This window comes from Pan paniscus, chromosome 9 (assembly GCF_029289425.2).
Source record: "Pan paniscus chromosome 9, NHGRI_mPanPan1-v2.0_pri, whole genome shotgun sequence".
Classification (NCBI taxonomy): Eukaryota; Metazoa; Chordata; class Mammalia; order Primates; family Hominidae; genus Pan; species Pan paniscus.
This window is the reverse complement of record NC_073258.2, coordinates 16,724,221-16,741,108: the sequence shown is the minus strand read 5'-3', so window position 1 is coordinate 16,741,108 and position 16,888 is coordinate 16,724,221. Positions and strand designations below refer to the sequence as shown.

The 16,888-nt window shown below is 41.2% G+C and overlaps 1 protein-coding gene across 2 annotated transcripts in view; it reads left to right on the top strand.

Moving 5' to 3' along the window:
* Positions 1 to 345: 345 nt before the first annotated feature.
* Positions 346 to 16,888, top strand: part of RRAS2 (RAS related 2) — an 81,039-nt gene continuing 64,496 nt past the window's right edge. The window contains exon 1 of one of the 2 annotated variants that reach the window (XM_034932201.3): positions 346 to 777. In XM_034932201.3, the coding sequence (XP_034788092.1) occupies positions 670 to 777 (108 nt within the window). In that variant the 5' untranslated portion in view covers positions 346 to 669. Of the gene's footprint in view, positions 778 to 995; positions 1,284 to 16,888 lie in introns of those variants that run through there. The other variant, XM_008971452.4, reaches the window with a different exon arrangement.

Genomic DNA, 16,888 nt, shown 5'->3' with positions numbered 1-16,888 from the left:
ACAAATATGGTCACCATCTGTACTCTTAAAGCAGGGTATTTACTCTCCTATAAAATTGAGTTAATATGCCAACAGCCCTATTTTTCGCACACGCCGTCACATATTGTATTTTTCATCCACACAATCCCTTACATAGACAATTAGGGTGACACACTCTTTCTGCCTTCGTCCCACTCCCAACTGACACCCACTCCCACACTCTCACGCACTCGCTCACTGGCTAGGGATTAGAGCGGTGTGTCCGTGGGGGTCTGAAGCCCGGGTTACCTCCCGAACCTCAGCCCCAAGAGGCGCGGCCCCGCCCCTCCCCGCCCCCTCATGCATATGCAGCACCTCAGCCTGGCAGCCCGGCCCCCAGACGGCCATTTGTGGCGGCGCTGGAGGCTGCGTTCGGCAGGCGCTGCGGAGACGCGTAGAGGAGCGCGCCCCCCGGCCGCTGCCGCCCCTGGCCCGTGCCGTCACCCCGCTTCTCCGCGCCTCGGGCGGTACCCAGCCAGTCCCCAGCGCCGCGCTACCGCGCTGACCGGCCCTCCAGACGCCTCCCGGTACCCGGGACCCCAGCCCGGCCGCTCGCCCGCAGCCCGCCGGCCGCACACGTCCCCGGAGCCGGGCCTAGGGCGGGCGGCAGCGGCGGCTCGGCGCAGTCAGGCTGGGCTCTGCGGCGTCCCCATGGCCGCGGCCGGCTGGCGGGACGGCTCCGGCCAGGAGAAGTACCGGCTCGTGGTGGTCGGCGGGGGCGGCGTGGGCAAGTCGGCGCTCACCATCCAGTTCATCCAGGTACCTGGAGCGGGCCTGCCCGGGGCGCCGGAGCGGCGGCGGGCGGGGGCTGGCGCTACCTGTGGCGGGGCGGCCGCCGCGACCTCGCCCCAGAGGCGCCTCGCGGGCCCGGGCCGGGGCCAGGGGGCGGGAGGGCGCGGGGCCGACTACGCTCCTGCCCTGCGGCCGCAGCGTCGCGCTCCTGCCTCCTCCCGGGCGCGGCGTCGCGGGAGTAGGGCTTCTCAGGAATGTGGTCGGGAGGGCGGAGCTGGAAGGGTGGGAAGCACCGATCCACCTTATTGCTCTGGCCGAGGCCGGAGACCTCCGGGAGAGGCTGGGCCACCGAGCCGGGCTTTACTGCTCCGAGGGTCCGGGCGTGGGGCTGGAGCTGGAGCCCCGCGCGTTGCTTTTCCAGCCGCCTGCGGCCGCGCCTTCACCGTCGGGGCGATAGCGGTGGCAACTTGGCCGCGGCTCCGCGTGGTCTCCGGGCTTCCCCGCGCCGCCTGAGCCGGAGCTGCCCGCTTCAAGTACTGTGTATTTCTTTGTGTGTGTGTTACGCTCTTCTTATAAGTACTCTCTTAGGTAATATGTCCGGGTGGGAGTGTGTGATAATGCCCCGGGGAAATGGTGTCTTCGAGGAAGTTAAAAATGTTCTCTGATGGGGTGAGACCATTTCCTAGGAATTCCTGATGCCGTCCTGCTTCTCGCCGTGCCTAGGTGAAGTTTGGGATGGGCCGGGCTAGGATATGACCGAGTCGTGCGTTCTGTTTTCTAACCACCCTCTCCCCCACCCCCAGCCCTCTCTGGTTGCTAGAGACGGTAAGTCAGGGGTTTGTGGTAAAGAAAAGGGAGGTGGAATTCTTCCTTCTTAGAATTTGCTCTTGGGGAGAGGTTTGAGTAGTCTTTTTTGGGATTTTTAAAACACAAAGCCCCGATGTCTTTCTGCTTTTGTCAACCTAAAAGGTGTGGCATATGCTGGGAGAGAACGAAGGTACCCTGTTATAACAGGTAACAAGGATATTTTTCACAGTATCTAGAGTATGAACGGTGAAATATTTTTTTCTGGTTTCCTTTTCACCCATTTGTCATTAATTGGGATACCTGAATAGCTTATTTCACTTAGTGTTTACAGTGACATTAAAATATTGAGTACTGTAACAAATGTGATTGTCACCTTTCACATTGAGTAAATGAGCAATAATTGCTGCTATAATATTCCCTGGATTACTGCTGCTAAAACCTTTGAATCCAGGAAGAAAGGATGTTTTATGTAATGAGCATTTACAGTATGCTTATTAGTGGGTTAAAAAAATCACTGAGTAAGGGGTGAGATTGGTTTAAGTTTAGCAGGCTACAGAATCAGGGATGCTGTCAGGTTGCTATTTCCCTAGGGCGCAGATTGTACGTATCTAATGGCAAAGCAAAACAATTTATAGCTAACCCTTTGGGGACTAGTCTGATGGCTGAGGGAGGGTGGGGGTGAGGGGATAAGTGGAGGAGAAGTCTAGGAGTGGGAGAATAATCTTGGGTTACAATATTGGTAGTGTTATTTAAAAGATTTGAACCACAAATATTTACGTTTTTTTTGAGGAAGGGGCCATCTGAATTATTTGAGCCCATGTTAATTAATTAAGGTGTTGGGCCTTTTTGTTTTTGGGGAAGTAATGGTATTAAACCATTAAGAAAGCGGTAATTGGGCCTGGCGTCGTGGCTCACACTTGTAATCCCAGCACTTTGGGATGCCAAGGCGGGTGAATCACGAGGTCAGGAGTTCCAGACCAGCCTGGCCAATATAGTGAAACCCCGTCTCTACTAAAAATACAAAAATTAGCCGGGCATGGTGGCGCGCACCTGTAGTACCAGCTACTCTGGAGGCTGAGGCAGTAGAATCGCTTGAACCCTGGAGGCGGAGATTGTAGTGAGCCGAGATTGTGCCTGGGCAACAGAGCGAGACTCTGCCTCAAAAAAAAAAAAAAAAAAAAGCATTAATTGCTGTTTTCCTAATAATTTATAGAATCATTTGTTGAAGAAATACCTCCACTGTGAATAGTATAGTACCTAGATGCTCTAGATGATATTAAAGAAGTAAAGGAAGCAGGTATGTATGAGGAAGACATATGTGTACATAAAGAGTATGAACCTTGAGTCTTACAGACTTGAGCATGTGTGTCTTTTAAAGCTCTGTCATTTATCGGCTGTGAGAACATGGCCAAAATACTCAGCCTCTCTGAGCCTCAGTTTTCTCGCCAGTAAAATGGGTCTGATTACACATTCTTTATAACTTTTATGACAAAGATGGTAGCATTGTATCCAGCATGTTGTATGTGCTCAGTAATGGTAGGTATTATCAGTGTTTATGCCTACAGTTCTGTAACATGTTTAAATGCAAAGGGAATTCAGACTCAGAGAAGTCTGTGGAAAAAATTGATGAAAGCATTATGTAGGCTTGGTGGTGGGGAGAATGGAAATCTCATATGTGGGAGTCATATGCTAGTTTGGAGAGAGGAGGTGGCAAGTGGGGAAGTGGGATTGATAGTTGATTTGGGACCTGTGATCTGGTCTCTGCAAAAAGGAGACTTTTTGGAGAGACAGGAACCCGACCACCTGGATGCAGTCTCAGCTCTACCACTTGCTGCATGTGTAATTTTAGGCAGGTTACTTAACTTCTCTGTACCTTAGTTTTCCCCATCTGTAAACTGGGGAAATATGGTGGACCACATATAGCTGTGAAATTAAATGAGTTAACATGTCAAGGGCTTAGAACAATGTCTAGTACAGTCTGTAGTAAAGCTGCATACATTTTTATATTAATTTTAGATTATGGAGCTAAAGCGATTTTTTTATATTTACACTTAATAGGGTAGCTATTCATTGCCTGACTCCTGGAATGTTAAAATTCATTCCACCATGATTGTTTAGCAGTAGTAACTGGAGGGAGAGAACACAGCAGACTAATCATTTTAATAAGCAGAAGTCAGTTCTCTTGGTAGGAGATTAGAATGGCACAAATTGGACTTACTTTTTTAAGCCTCCTGAAACACCAGACTGTTTTTACAATTTTCAGTATATATATTTTCTACTATGTAATTTTGAGCAGAAAAAAAATATAAAATTGGGAACGGAGAATTTAAAAACAATGCCTTTTGCCTTAACTTTCTTTGACTTAGATTTAGTTGTTACCTTCTGTTCATATGAAGAGTTGCAAAATTAGGGAACTAAGATAATTAAATTGAGATACCTTTTCCTTTTTAAAAATAAATATAACATCATAAAGTAGCCATGATAAAATGTAAAGTATTATGTTATTTGATGAATATGTGTGTGTACATTACCTCCTCCTTTCTGTTGCTCATATTTCTTTGAAAAATGTGTAAAGTTCTGTTGGTAGGTAGAACACTTAAATGTTAAGTAAACTCTAGGTAGGAAATGACTTCAGGATGGTACAGAGTGGTTAGGAGAGACTGCTGGGTGTGTGGGGGTCTATATCTCTCTACCCAGGTGACTTTGAGTAGTTTCTTAATCTGCCTTTATCTCGACTGAGCTTCTCTTTCTTCCCCATGAAATGTTGGGTTTGGTTGAACAAATTTCTGCACTTTTGAAATTCTAGGAGTGTTTTTTTTTTTTTTATTCATTTAACTAGCTGTGTCTTTAGTCAAGTTTCTTAGGTTCTCTAAACCCAAGTTTCACCATTTGAGAAGGGAGAATAACATTGAATAATAGTACCCTTAGGGTTTTTGGAGTAAATAAAATAATGCAGGTAAATCATCCAGCACCGTGCCATCTACAGAGTAAGCAAATAAGAATTGTTGGCTGGGTGCGGTGGCTCACACCTGTAATCCCAGCATTTTGGGAGGCCAAGGTGGGTGGATCACTTGAGGTCAGGAGTTTGAGACCAGTCTGGCCAACATGGTGAAACCCCACCTCTACTCAAAATACAAAAATTAGCCGGGCGTGTTGGTGCGTGCTTGTAATCCCAGTTACTCGGGAGGCTGAGTCAAGAGAATCACTTGAACCTGGGAGGTGGAGGTCGCAGTGAGTCAGGGTTGCGCCACTGCACTCCAGCCTGGGCAGCAGAGTGAGACTCTTGTCTCAAAAAAAAAAAAAAGAAATTGTTACTTGGTTTTATTTGCTGCTGTTAGTTCTGTATCTTGGTGTTCCTCCAAAACAAAATTTGTAATTTATTCATTTTTCTTTGACACATAATCTGGTCTATTACTTTAAGTCTTCATTGCCCTCTCCTTCCTGGCTCAACCCTATACTCCCCTCCTTACTTCTGTGTGGTATTCAGGTGATGAATGTGGATTCCGTTTTGAGTTGGAGAAATTTCTTTTTGTCAGTTTGGATTTGATTTTAAGAAATAATGAGGTAAGCATTTAATTTTGGGGTTAGTGCTTTATCTGGTAACTCTGAGAAAAGGCCATATATGTTTTAAAAATTTACAGGGAGGTTTATATATATTTTTTAGCATGTTAACTTTTTATTCAACAATTTGCCAGATTTTGAGGTAGGTAGGGGTTAGCTGATTTCTCACGTCTTGAATTTCAGTCAGTCCTATGACCTGTTAGTCTGGACCCAGCATTGCTTTTTAAAAGTTTGTCTTTTGCTGAGTACTTTTTCATTGCTTTTTCCTGGGGCAGAGATCCGAGAAGAGATTTCAGGAGATTTGTGTTAATAGTTAATTGATCCACATGTGAAGGTTGTGAGTTTAAATTCCCAATTTGCTGTTCCATTGCTACATCTCGAAGAGTTTTCCTGCAATTAGAAACTACTTAAACTGTTAACTTTTATCTATTATTTTGAAACTAGACATTTTTAGTGTTTAAACTTTTTTAACATTAATGTACAAATGAATTGTTAGCATTGAAAAATAAGACACCTACCCCCAAAGTGGTACCATACTAAAGGTTTTCTTGTTTGGGGAACAGTTGATGGTCCTGCAGGCAATTCCTAGATAAAATTTCTGTACACCCAAGGAAGAACATTTTCTTATAGAGGATGACTGCCTTTGGAGAAGAAGGAAATTTTAACCTGCAGTTTCTTAACTTACGTCTTATTCTTAAGTGTTTTGTTCATTCTCTTTCTCTTTGTGTCTGTCTCTGTGTGTGTGTGTTTGTGTGCATGCGTACCCCTGTTTTGGGATAAGGAAGTTGTAGGAATTGAGTGGGGACACTTTTTTTTTTTTTGAGACGAAGTTTCGCTCTTGTTCAGGCTAGAGTGCAGTGGTGCAATGGCGTGATCTTGGCTATCTGCAACCTCCACATCCTAGGTTCAAGCGATTCTCCAGCCTCAGCCTCCCAAGTAGCTGGGATTATAGACAGGCATGTGCCACAACACTCAGCTAATTTTGTATTTTTAGTAGAGGTGGAGTTTCACCATGTTGGCCAGGGTGGTCATGAACTCCTGACCTCAGGTGATCCACCCGCCTGGGCCTGCACCACGCCTGGCCGAGTGGGAGCACTTTTGTTGAGTAGGTCAAGAATACTGCTTTCCCTTGGTAGATAACAGCCTACTGCTTACTGGGATGGGATTTTAATTCATCTGATTGCTGAAATATCATGGTCTTTCCTAAGCTTTGAATAAAAATAGTCTGTTCCATTCAGTTAGGAAAATAAATTGATAACTTTAAATTGGGGGAGGAGAGTGGGAAGAGACTTTCTTAAAGCTATTAAAAAAAATTTTAGCTGGGCATGGTGGCTCATGCCTGTAATCCCAGCACTTTGGGAGGCTGAGGCGGGCGGATCACTTGAAGTCAGGAGTTTGAGACCAGCGTGGCCAACATGGTGAAACCCTGCCTCTACTAAAAATACAAAAATTAGCTGGGTGTGGTGGTGGGCGCCTGCAATCCCAGCTACTACTCAGGAGCTGAGGCAGGAGAACTGCTTGAACCTGGGAGTCGGAGGGTTGTAGTGGGCGGAGATCATGCCACTGCACTCCAGCCTGGGCAACACAGCAAGACTACATCTCAAAAAAAAAAAAATATGTGTATATATATATATATATATATATTTTAAAGGTTTCTTTTTCACATTAAAGTTGGTCTTTAAAATTGAAACAGATTTTGTGATGCCACTTGCACGCCTTTTTTTCTGGTTGGGGAAAATGGTCTTTAGGATATTAATTCCACTGTGCCTTCCTTAATGAAAAGTGATAATGAGTAAAGGATTTTCACTTTGCGTGTAGACAGTATGGAGTTAATAGTCATGAATTTTGTTGAAAGGCCTTGACCTTGAATTACTTTGGGCAGAGCTGCTGAGTCTGTTTGAGATTGAAACTTAAACTATTGTAGTTGGTAGGCCTTAGATTTATTTCTTTTGCAAAGAAAAATGTGTTTCAGAGATGCAAAGAAATATAAATTGTCTTAAATTGTACTTGAGAATAATTGGACTGAGCTCCTTGATGTCTTATAAATTATATTTTATTTTTAGTGTTTTATAAAGGCCATGTGATTATTTGTTGCGTAGCACTGAACAGCTTTAACTTATAGTTTAATTAAAAATGCAGTCAGTTTATTGTCGGTATATATTAACAGTTTAATATTGCCGTCTTTAACTTACTGTCACCTTATACAATGATTCTTTTTTCTGGGAGAAAGCTCTTTATCCATGTAAGTAAAATTCAGCAGTAGAAATAAGAATATAAGTGTTAAAAAGACATCTGATGTTGCTTTCTTTTTTGACTTTAACCAGATTTCCCAAATGGTAACATTTTACTATATTTGCTTATTCCCTGCAATATATGGTTTTTAAAATCATTTGAGTGTAAGTTGAAGACATGATGCCACCCTTATCCTTAAATATCTCTTTGTGTATTTCCGAAAAACCAGGGCATTTGCTGTCTTCTTTTTTTTTTTTTTTGAGACGGAGTCTCACTCTGTCACCTAGGCTGGAGTGCAGTGGCACAGTCTCTGCTCATTGCAACCTCCGCCTCCTGGGTTCAAGGCATTCTCCTGCCTCAGCCTCCTGAGTAGCTGGGATTACAGGCGCCCACCACCACACCTGGCTAATTTTTTTTTTTTTGAGATGGAGTTTCACTTTTGTTGCCCAGGCTGGAGTGCAGTGGTGCGATCTTGGCTCACTGCAACCTCCACCTCCCGGGCTCAAGCCATTCTCCTGCCTCAGCCTCCCGAGTAGCTGGGATTACAGGCGCTTGCCACCATGCCCGGCTACTAATTTTTGTATTTTTAGTAGAGACGGAGTTTCACCATGTTGGCCAGGCTGTTCTTGAACTCCTGACCTTATGTGATCCACCTGCCTTGGCCTCCCAAAATGCTAGGATTACAGGTGTGAGCCACTGTGCCCGGCTGCATTTGCTTTCATGAATAAAATATACTAACCTAACTCAGAAATTAACATTGATTTGTTATTATACTATTACCTGATGTGTAGAATTTGTTTGAAATTTGCCAGTTGTTCCAGTTATGCCTTTTATAGCAAAAGAAAATCTCAGATTATCCAATTCATTATTTCCATGTCTTACTTTGGAACAGTTCTTTAGTCTCTGTGTTTTATGACATTGATATTTTTAAAGAGTACAAATTAGTTACTTATAGAGTCCCCTCAATTTGGGTTTGGCTGATGTTTCTTCATGATTAGATTCAGGTTATGCATTTTTTGGGGGGCAGAAATAATACAGAAATTATGTGTTATTAGGCGACATAAGATGTATTTATTTGACCACATACATGCCTTTTGACTCAGCAGTCCCAAATCTCAGAATTTACCCAGAAGATGCACTTCCCACAGTATGAAAATACACATGTACAAGGTTGCAGCATTTCTTAATTACAAAAATTAACAAGCAGTCTACGTGGTAGGAATATCCAATGGAGCATTATGCACCTGTGAAAAAGACTGAGGGCATGATTAACTGATACGGAGTGCTTTCTTGGATATGTTGTTCAGTTGTCTTGGTTTGTCTTGCTTTCAAACAAGCTTGTCCAACACTCAGCCTGCTAGTGGCATGCGGCTCAGGACAGCTTTGAATGTGGCCCAAGACAAATTCATAAAATTTCTTAAAACATGAGATTTTTTTTTTGCAATTTTTTTTTTTTAACCTCGTCAGCTATCGTTAGTTTAGCGTATTTTATGTGTGGCCCAAGACAATTCTTCCAGTGTGGCTCAGGGAAATCGAAAGATTGGACACCCCTGCCCTAAAGGAATACCTGAGGCTGGGTAATTTATAAAGAAAAGAGGTTTTGTTGGCTTAGAGTTTTTGCAGGCTGTACAAGAAGCACAGTACTAGCATCTACTTCTGGTGAGGGTGTAAGGAAGCTTCCATTCATGACAGAAGATGAAGGGGAGTGGCATGTGCAGAGATCACATGGTGAGAGGAAGCAAGCCAGTGGGGGAGGCGCCAGGCTCTTTTTAACAACCTGCTGTGGTGGAACTAATAAGTAAGAGCTCACTCACACCCCAGTCCCAGGGAGGGCATTAATCTATTCATGAGGGGGAATCCCCATGACCCAAACACCTCCCATTAAGCCCCACCTCCAACTTTGGGGATCAGATTTCAATATGAGATTTGGAGGAATCACACAAACCAAACTTACAGTCAGTGAAAAAAAAGTGCAGAAGTGTCTATCTACTACTGTGTGTATACTACCTTTTGTGTAAGAAAGAAAGAGAAATAAGAAAATACATATGTATTTGTTCATTGGGGCAAAAACAAAACACAAAGATAAATTGGAGGTTGATAAGATTGATTTCCTAGAGGATGGGTAAAAAGGTATGCGGTGGAAAGGATAGAGGGAATGGGGGCAGGGACCCTTCTGAGGATACCTTTCTGACTTTTGGAACCATGTTAATGTTTCACATACTGAGTATATAAGCAACAAACACACCAACCAAATCAACTGATGACAAATAAAAACACCTTAACAGGGAGTACAAATAGAAACAAAATGAACTGAACCATATTTCAAATGAGTAACTTAACTACACTGAAGGAGTGAAAAACAACTAATTTAGGTAACTTTTGATCCTAGTATTTGAACTCTGTCCTCAGGATAAAGACAAAAAGATTGAAACAAACATTGAACTCTAGTTAATAGAGTTAACTAGAATTTTTGGTTTTTGTTGTTGTCATAAAGGCATGGGTTTGCAATTTTGAAGCAATTGTCTATACTGTTATAAGCAAATAAGTAAATATATTGTAGAAAATGGGAGCCAGTTTCTCACTGTTGGAGAAGGGAGTTACAAAGGTGAAAAATGTGAGTTACAAAGGTGAAAAATGTGAAGGTTAAAATGAACTCTGATGTTTGATTGGAATTGCAGATAGTGGCATAAATTCATAGTTTTAGAAGTATGTAGATATAGGCCGGGTGTGGTGGCTAACACCTGTAATCCCAGCACTTTGGGAGGCTGAGGTGGGTGTATCACGAGGTCAGCAGATCAAGACCATCCTGGCTAACACAGTGAAACCCCCCTCTCTACTAAAAATACAAAAAAAAAAAAAAAATTAGCCGGGTGTGGTGGCGGGCGCCTATAGTCCTAGCTACTCAGAAGGCTGAGGCAGGAGAATGGCGTGAACCTGGGAGGCGGAGGTTGCAGTGAGCCAAGTTGCGCCACTGCACTCCAGCTTGGGTGACAGAGCAAGACTCTGTCTCTAAAAAAAAAATAAAAAATAAAAAATGAATACAAAAAATTAGCCGGGCGTGGTCGCGGGTGCCTATAGTCCCAACTACTTGGGAGGCTGAGGCAGGAGAATGGCGTGAACCTGGGAGGCGGAGCTTGCAGTGAGCCGAGATCGCGCCACTGCACTCCAGCCTGGGCAACAGAGCGAGACTCTATCTCAAAAACAAGAAACAAAAAAAGAAGTATGTAGATATAGAAATAGATCTCATTATGGATACACATGCGTACATCTGTACATCTTTTTCCACTTCGGTCTGCTAAGATGGCCAGGAAGCAGTGATACCCCTTTAGCAATGCGATCACCTAGCACTAGATCTTGGTTTCTAAATACCATTAATACTATTCTCTACTGGAAGGAACCTTAGAGAAATGGAGGATTCCAGAATAGGGGAAGGAAAAAATACAAAATATGCTTGGAGCATCTTGTAGTCTCATAAGGGAGTGCTCAAAAAGGTAAAATGATGGGGATATTTGAAAGAGACACAGGAGCCAGCCTGGCAAAACTCCCATTGACTGACTATAGGGCAATTTAATCATTGAAATAAATAAGGCAGTACTTGTTTATTACCCATAAATAGAGTAGGGATCTATGATAAATAAATGATCTAGAAGTCCTTAATGTAGAATTCTGACTAATGAATGAACATAAAGGAAAAGGTGGAATTAGTAAGTTGCCTTTTGGCAATTATAACAGTTGATTTAAGTAAGAACCATAAATGGATCTTAAAACTAAGTGGGTAAAAATGGATGTTAAAACTAGTATGTGAAAGTTTGAGAGTAGTAGATGTTAATATAGTCTCAAAGTATGTTCTCATAAGTTATTGTTAATTTTACAGGGGGAAAATAACAACTTTACAGGGGGAAATCTGACACCAACTTGCCCATGTGATGAAAGTCAACATCTTTGATGTTACTCTAGGTAATAATAATGAGCAGAGTTTGTTTTACTTTGTTATGCTAATGAGATCTTGTCTTTATAATTAGTTCAGCGAGGCATTGAATGAAATTAAGCCTAAAGGAACCAAGCAGAGCATAAAGGGGACCAGGTTTTTTTCTGTTTAAAAAATATATCTTCTTAATTTTGTAGCCAGATGTCTTGGGAGGGAAAGGTTGATAAATTTAGGTTAGGCCAGTAAGGTTTTGGCCATAAACTCTAATCTTTATTTAGCATAATAACCTCCTCCCTTTGCACCAAGTGTGTCTTTTGCTGTACAACTGTTGTTGTTTTTTTCTGTGTTCTGTGGTGGTTTTTGGAAAGTAGATTTTTTTTTCTACTGGAATTTATCTTAAAAATTATTTATATTCTTTAAAAAATTTTAAAGACAGGGTCTTGCTCTGGTGCCCAGGTCAGGCTGTAGTGTAGTGGTGTGATGACAGGTCACTGCACCCTCGGAACTCCTGGGCTGAAATGATCTTCCTGCCTCTGCCTGCCAAAGCGCGGGCACTACAGGTGTGAGCCACTGTACCTAAGTTTTTTATTTTTTGTAGCGACGAGGTCTCGCTATGTTGCCCAGGCTGGTCTTGAACTTCTGGCCTCAAGTGATCCTCCTGCCTTGGCCTCCCAAAGCGCTGGGATTACAGGTGTGAGCCATCTGTCCCTGTATAAAATGATTTATATTTTTAAACATACTTAATTAGGGAATCAGAAAATAGTGTCTTATTCCCAGTTACAGAAAATGAGAATTAAGCACTTTTGTTAAACCCTGTTTCTACCCACTCCTTTCGTACATTTTTTGTCCTTATTTACAACAACCAAAATTGTGTCAGATTCAGTATTTTTAAAAGATTTCAAAAATCTTCTGCATTCTGTTTTGTTATTACAATTACAATAGTTAATACCCATTGGCATTAATCCCTTTGTCATTAAGGGTTATTGCTTTTATTTGCCATTTCTATCATTCTACCTGGTTTTAGTGTTTACAAACAATCCTCATGAACAGCTAGTTTTAATTAATTATTTTTAAAATTGTCTTTATTTAGAGACAGGGTCTTGCTCTGTTGTCCAAGCGGGAGTGCAGTGGCATGATCATAGCTTACTGCAACCTTGAAACTCCTAGGCTTAAGTAACCCTCCTCCTGTCTTAGCCCTCTGAGTAGCTAGGACTACAGGCATATGCCACCATGCCCATCTAACTTTTTTATTTTTATTTTTTAGAGATGGGGTCTCATTTTGTTGCCCAGGCTAGTCTTAAACTCCTGGCCTCAAGCAATCCTCCCACCTTGGCCTCCCACAGGGCTGGTATTATAGGCGTGAACCACTGTGCCTGGCCTTTTTATTTTTAAATTGACAGATAAAATTGTATGTATTTATTATGTACAACAGGGTGTTTTGAAGTATATATACATTGTGGAATGACTAAATATAGCTAACATACGTACTATGTCACATAGTTGTCATTTTTTTGGTGAGAACACATAACATTCACTCAGCTTTTTACAAGAGTACAATATATTGTTTTTAACTATAGTTACTGTGTTTTACAGCTACTTTTTATTTTGAATTGTGATTTAAAGAACATTTCCAAGTAATTTTTACTGAAAACATATCTAAGATTAAGTTTACTTTTGCATGATAAATGATGATTTGGCTGGGTATAAAATTATTGGGTCCCAACATTTTTGTGTTATAACAGTAGAGGTCCTGCTTTATTTGTTATCTTTGTCTGGCCTCAAGTTTCTGTAGAAATAACTTCACTAGGTGTATGCTTGCAGCATTCTCTTATCATTGGAAATGGACACATTTATCAGGATATGACTAGAAGTTTTTCTCTGTCACTAGTATTCTCAGGGAAATGATGAAACACTCTCAGGTCTGGGAAGACTTCTCCATTTTTGTATTCATTTTTTTCAGTTATCTTCTGAAGTACCTATTATTTACACATTGATTTTCTGTAACTTTATAGTACATTGTTTTAAGTTAGCTAATGAAAAGGATAAGATCCTCTCTATTCTAGGAAGATTTATCAAATTTGTCTTCTCCATCCTTGATGAAATTTTCTGGATGTCACACATAATTACTGTCTCCAAAACATATTTAGTGCCCTTGATTTCTCGGTCTGATATTAAACAACGGTAATGTTCTCTTGTCTTTTCAGAAGGCCACAAAACTGGTATTTTTGTAAAGCTTGATACTATTTAATGAAACAACTTACAGGGAAGTGATTTTTCTTTGTGTGGAAGAATATATTTGTTTTTCTTGTTTATTCATGAAGAGTTGCTCATAGCTATTTTTGGTTTAGGAAGTTAAGAGCTGGTCATCTCTCAGAATTGCCTTGGGGTACTGAGATTTCTGTTTTGTTTTGGTGCTAAACAGCAAGTTGACATTGGAGAGCTTCAATTTCTTGGAGATTATCAGTAGCAGAATTTCAACAAATACACAATTTTACTACACCCTCTAAATCTTAATCTCCAAATATGGGCTTTTGGCTGAGAGGTATACTTTTGTAGAATTAGAGATGTTTAAAAGGGATAGTTTTCAAGTTTTTAAATCCTTCATACCACAGCTTTCTGCAGCGAGGCAAGTGGAAGAGTGTGTGTATTCTTAAAAGAAGGTTATGGATTAGAAAACGATCCTTTTTTCCTTCTTTTGTTCTTCTGTAGCTCAGACCTTGAACAACGATCTGTGTCTGGTTCACCTTGACATTATCTTAAACACTGTAAGCACTAGACTATAAGTATTTTAGTAGAGGACTTTATATATTTGGTGTGCTTTGTCTGTATCTATGTCTCTTAGTTATATTTGTACATTTTATTCATATTTGCATTTTCAGAATCGTAGACTAGGAATACCTTTGTTACACAGAACTAAGCACAACAAAATATTTGTTGCTATTTGCTAGTATCAAGTTTTGAGTGGAGGCCAGGTGCGGTGGCTCACTCCTGTAATCCCAGCACTTTGGGAGGCTGAGTAGGGCAGATCACTTGAGGTCAGGAGTTCCAGACCAGCCTGGCTGACATGGTGAAACCCCGTCTCTACTAAAAATACAAAATTAGCTGGGCATAGTGGCACGCGCCAATAATCCCAGCTACTTGAGAAGCTAAGGCAGAAGAATCTCTTGAACCCAGGAGTGGAGGTTGCAGTGAGCTGAGATCACGCCACTGCACTCCAGTCTGGGTGACAGAGTGAGACTGTCTCCAAAAAAAAAAAAAAAAAAAAAAAGTCTTGAGTAGGGCACAGGAAATAAATAGTGGAAAAAAGAGGCTTTTGGAAAGATGAGTTGTATCTATTATGGTTCCATAGCATCTAGTTACTGAAGAAGAGAAAGAGCTGGCTATCATTTTGGATTTCAGAAATCATGTGTGGCATATACACTTTGAATCTTGAGTTTTAGAAGTTGATCCGTAGCATTCGGTTTTAGCCAAAATAGTCTTTGGAGAAGATAGTCCTTTCTTAATTTCTGTCTGGCAATTCTGACTTGGGAAGTATACAACAGTCTGAGAGTAAGGTCTTAAAAGTTGTAACTTTTGTTTTATTTCCTGATGAATTTTCTCTTAATGCCTGTTTTTGGTTAATGACGATGTGGTTGACATTTCAGTAGTCAAAAGATGTGAGCTGAAAGAAAAGCTAAGCAGGTAGTCAAGTCAAACTGCAGAGGAAGATTTGTGGTAGATTTAATGTTTAAGTTTCAGAAATCACATGGAAAAGATATGTGGCTATTAAATTTGTAATTTTGTCCTTTTTGCCTCTAAAATTAAGGTGCGTCAACTAAGGGAAATTTGCCCCATGCAAGTAGGCTTGTGTGCAGGTACACAGAGGCATACATTTTACTTGAGGAAGGAGTGAATTTAAGGTTAGAGAGAGGTTTGTGGGTTTTTGGAATAAAAAAGTGGAAATGTGAAACAAAAGTTAAGTCTGATAATTTAATGACGAGTTGCAGATGTTTAAATTAATGATTGTAGTAGCTTGAGTACTACATGAATTATTATTTTCAGATAATGGCATGGAATTTCCATGCCAACAAGTTGGTTTAAGTGAACTACTTAAAATTTTTTTAAAAAATTATTTTGTTTGAGACAGGGTCTCCCAGGCTTGAGTGCAATGGCACAATCATGGCTCACTGCAGCCTTGACGTCCCTGGCTTAAGTGATTCTTCTACCTCAGCCTCTCCAGTAACTGGGAGTACAGGCGTGCGCCACCATGCCCGGCTGATTTTTGTATTTTTTTGTAAAGATGGGGGTTTCGCCTTGTTGCCCAGGCTGCTCTCGAACTCCTGGACTCAAGTGATCTGCCCACCTTGGCCTCCCGAAGTGCTGGGATTACAGGGGACTACTTTATTTTTGTTTTATTTTATTTTATTTTATTTTTGAGACAGGGTCTCACTCTGTCATCCAGGCTGGAGTGCATTGGCGCGATCTCGGCTCACTGCTACCTCCTTCTGCCGGGTAGAGGCGATCCTTCCACCTCAGCCCCGGAAGTAGCTGGGACTACAGGCGTGCACCATCATGCCCCGCTAATTTTTGTATTTTTTTTGGTAGAGACGGGGTTTCGCCGTGCTGCCCAGGCTGTTCTCAAACTCAGGCTGAGCTCAAGCGATCTGCCCGCGTGCCTTGGCCTCCCAAAGTGATGGGATTACAGGCGTGAGCCACCACGCCTGGCCTACAGGGAACTACTTTAAAATTATCAAGTGACTTAATGTGAAAAATTTCTGATAACCACTGCGAGATGTTTTATGACAAAGCACTTTCATTCATTTGAAAGTTAATTAAGAATGGAGTAGGAATGGTGGGGTTGCGTATTAGTAATTCAAATTTAAGTTTTGAGTCTTTGGGTTATTTCCTTACTATTATGAAGCCTAAGAGGTGTGAAAATAGTATGGAAAACTTTGTCTTCTGTTTCACTATTAGTCTGTAATTTTTAGTTTTTAATTTTATATTTAGAGACAATTGTTTATTTTGTCTCCTTCCTCAAATCATTGCAAAGTATATATTTAGTGTCTATTTCTTTGTAGTGAGAGTTTCAGAAAGAAGCCATTGGCTGAGCTGATTATCCAATGAAGTTGTCTGACATGAGTTACTTTAGTTTGTGGTTTTAGATGAACAGTACATGGTGCACAGCTGTTGCTCAAACAGCTTTGTTCCAGCTGTCTTACTGGCCTGTCACAAAATACCCCACATTCCTTTTCTTTTAAAAACAGAACCTCTTGTAATATTCTATACATTATTACTTAAAATGGATCTAGTAATTAGTGACTTTTCTTCGTTTTTACTCCTATCAATAGCTGTTTACTCAGAGTAGTGCCAAAATGAATTATGTGAAATAGATTTCAGCCTTGTCATATTTTTAATTCTTTGAAAATTAAAGTTGCAGTTGTGAAATATGTATATGAGACAAGTTAAGTGATTAACATTGAAAAAGGCACCATACATTAATTATGTCCCCCAAATAAGTAGCTAGTATCTAGATAATGAAACTAGGCATCTTCTGTTTTCTTAATATTAACCTTGAGTTTGCATTAATTTCAGTAGAATTATGAAATGAAAAGGTATAATATCGTGTTCTAT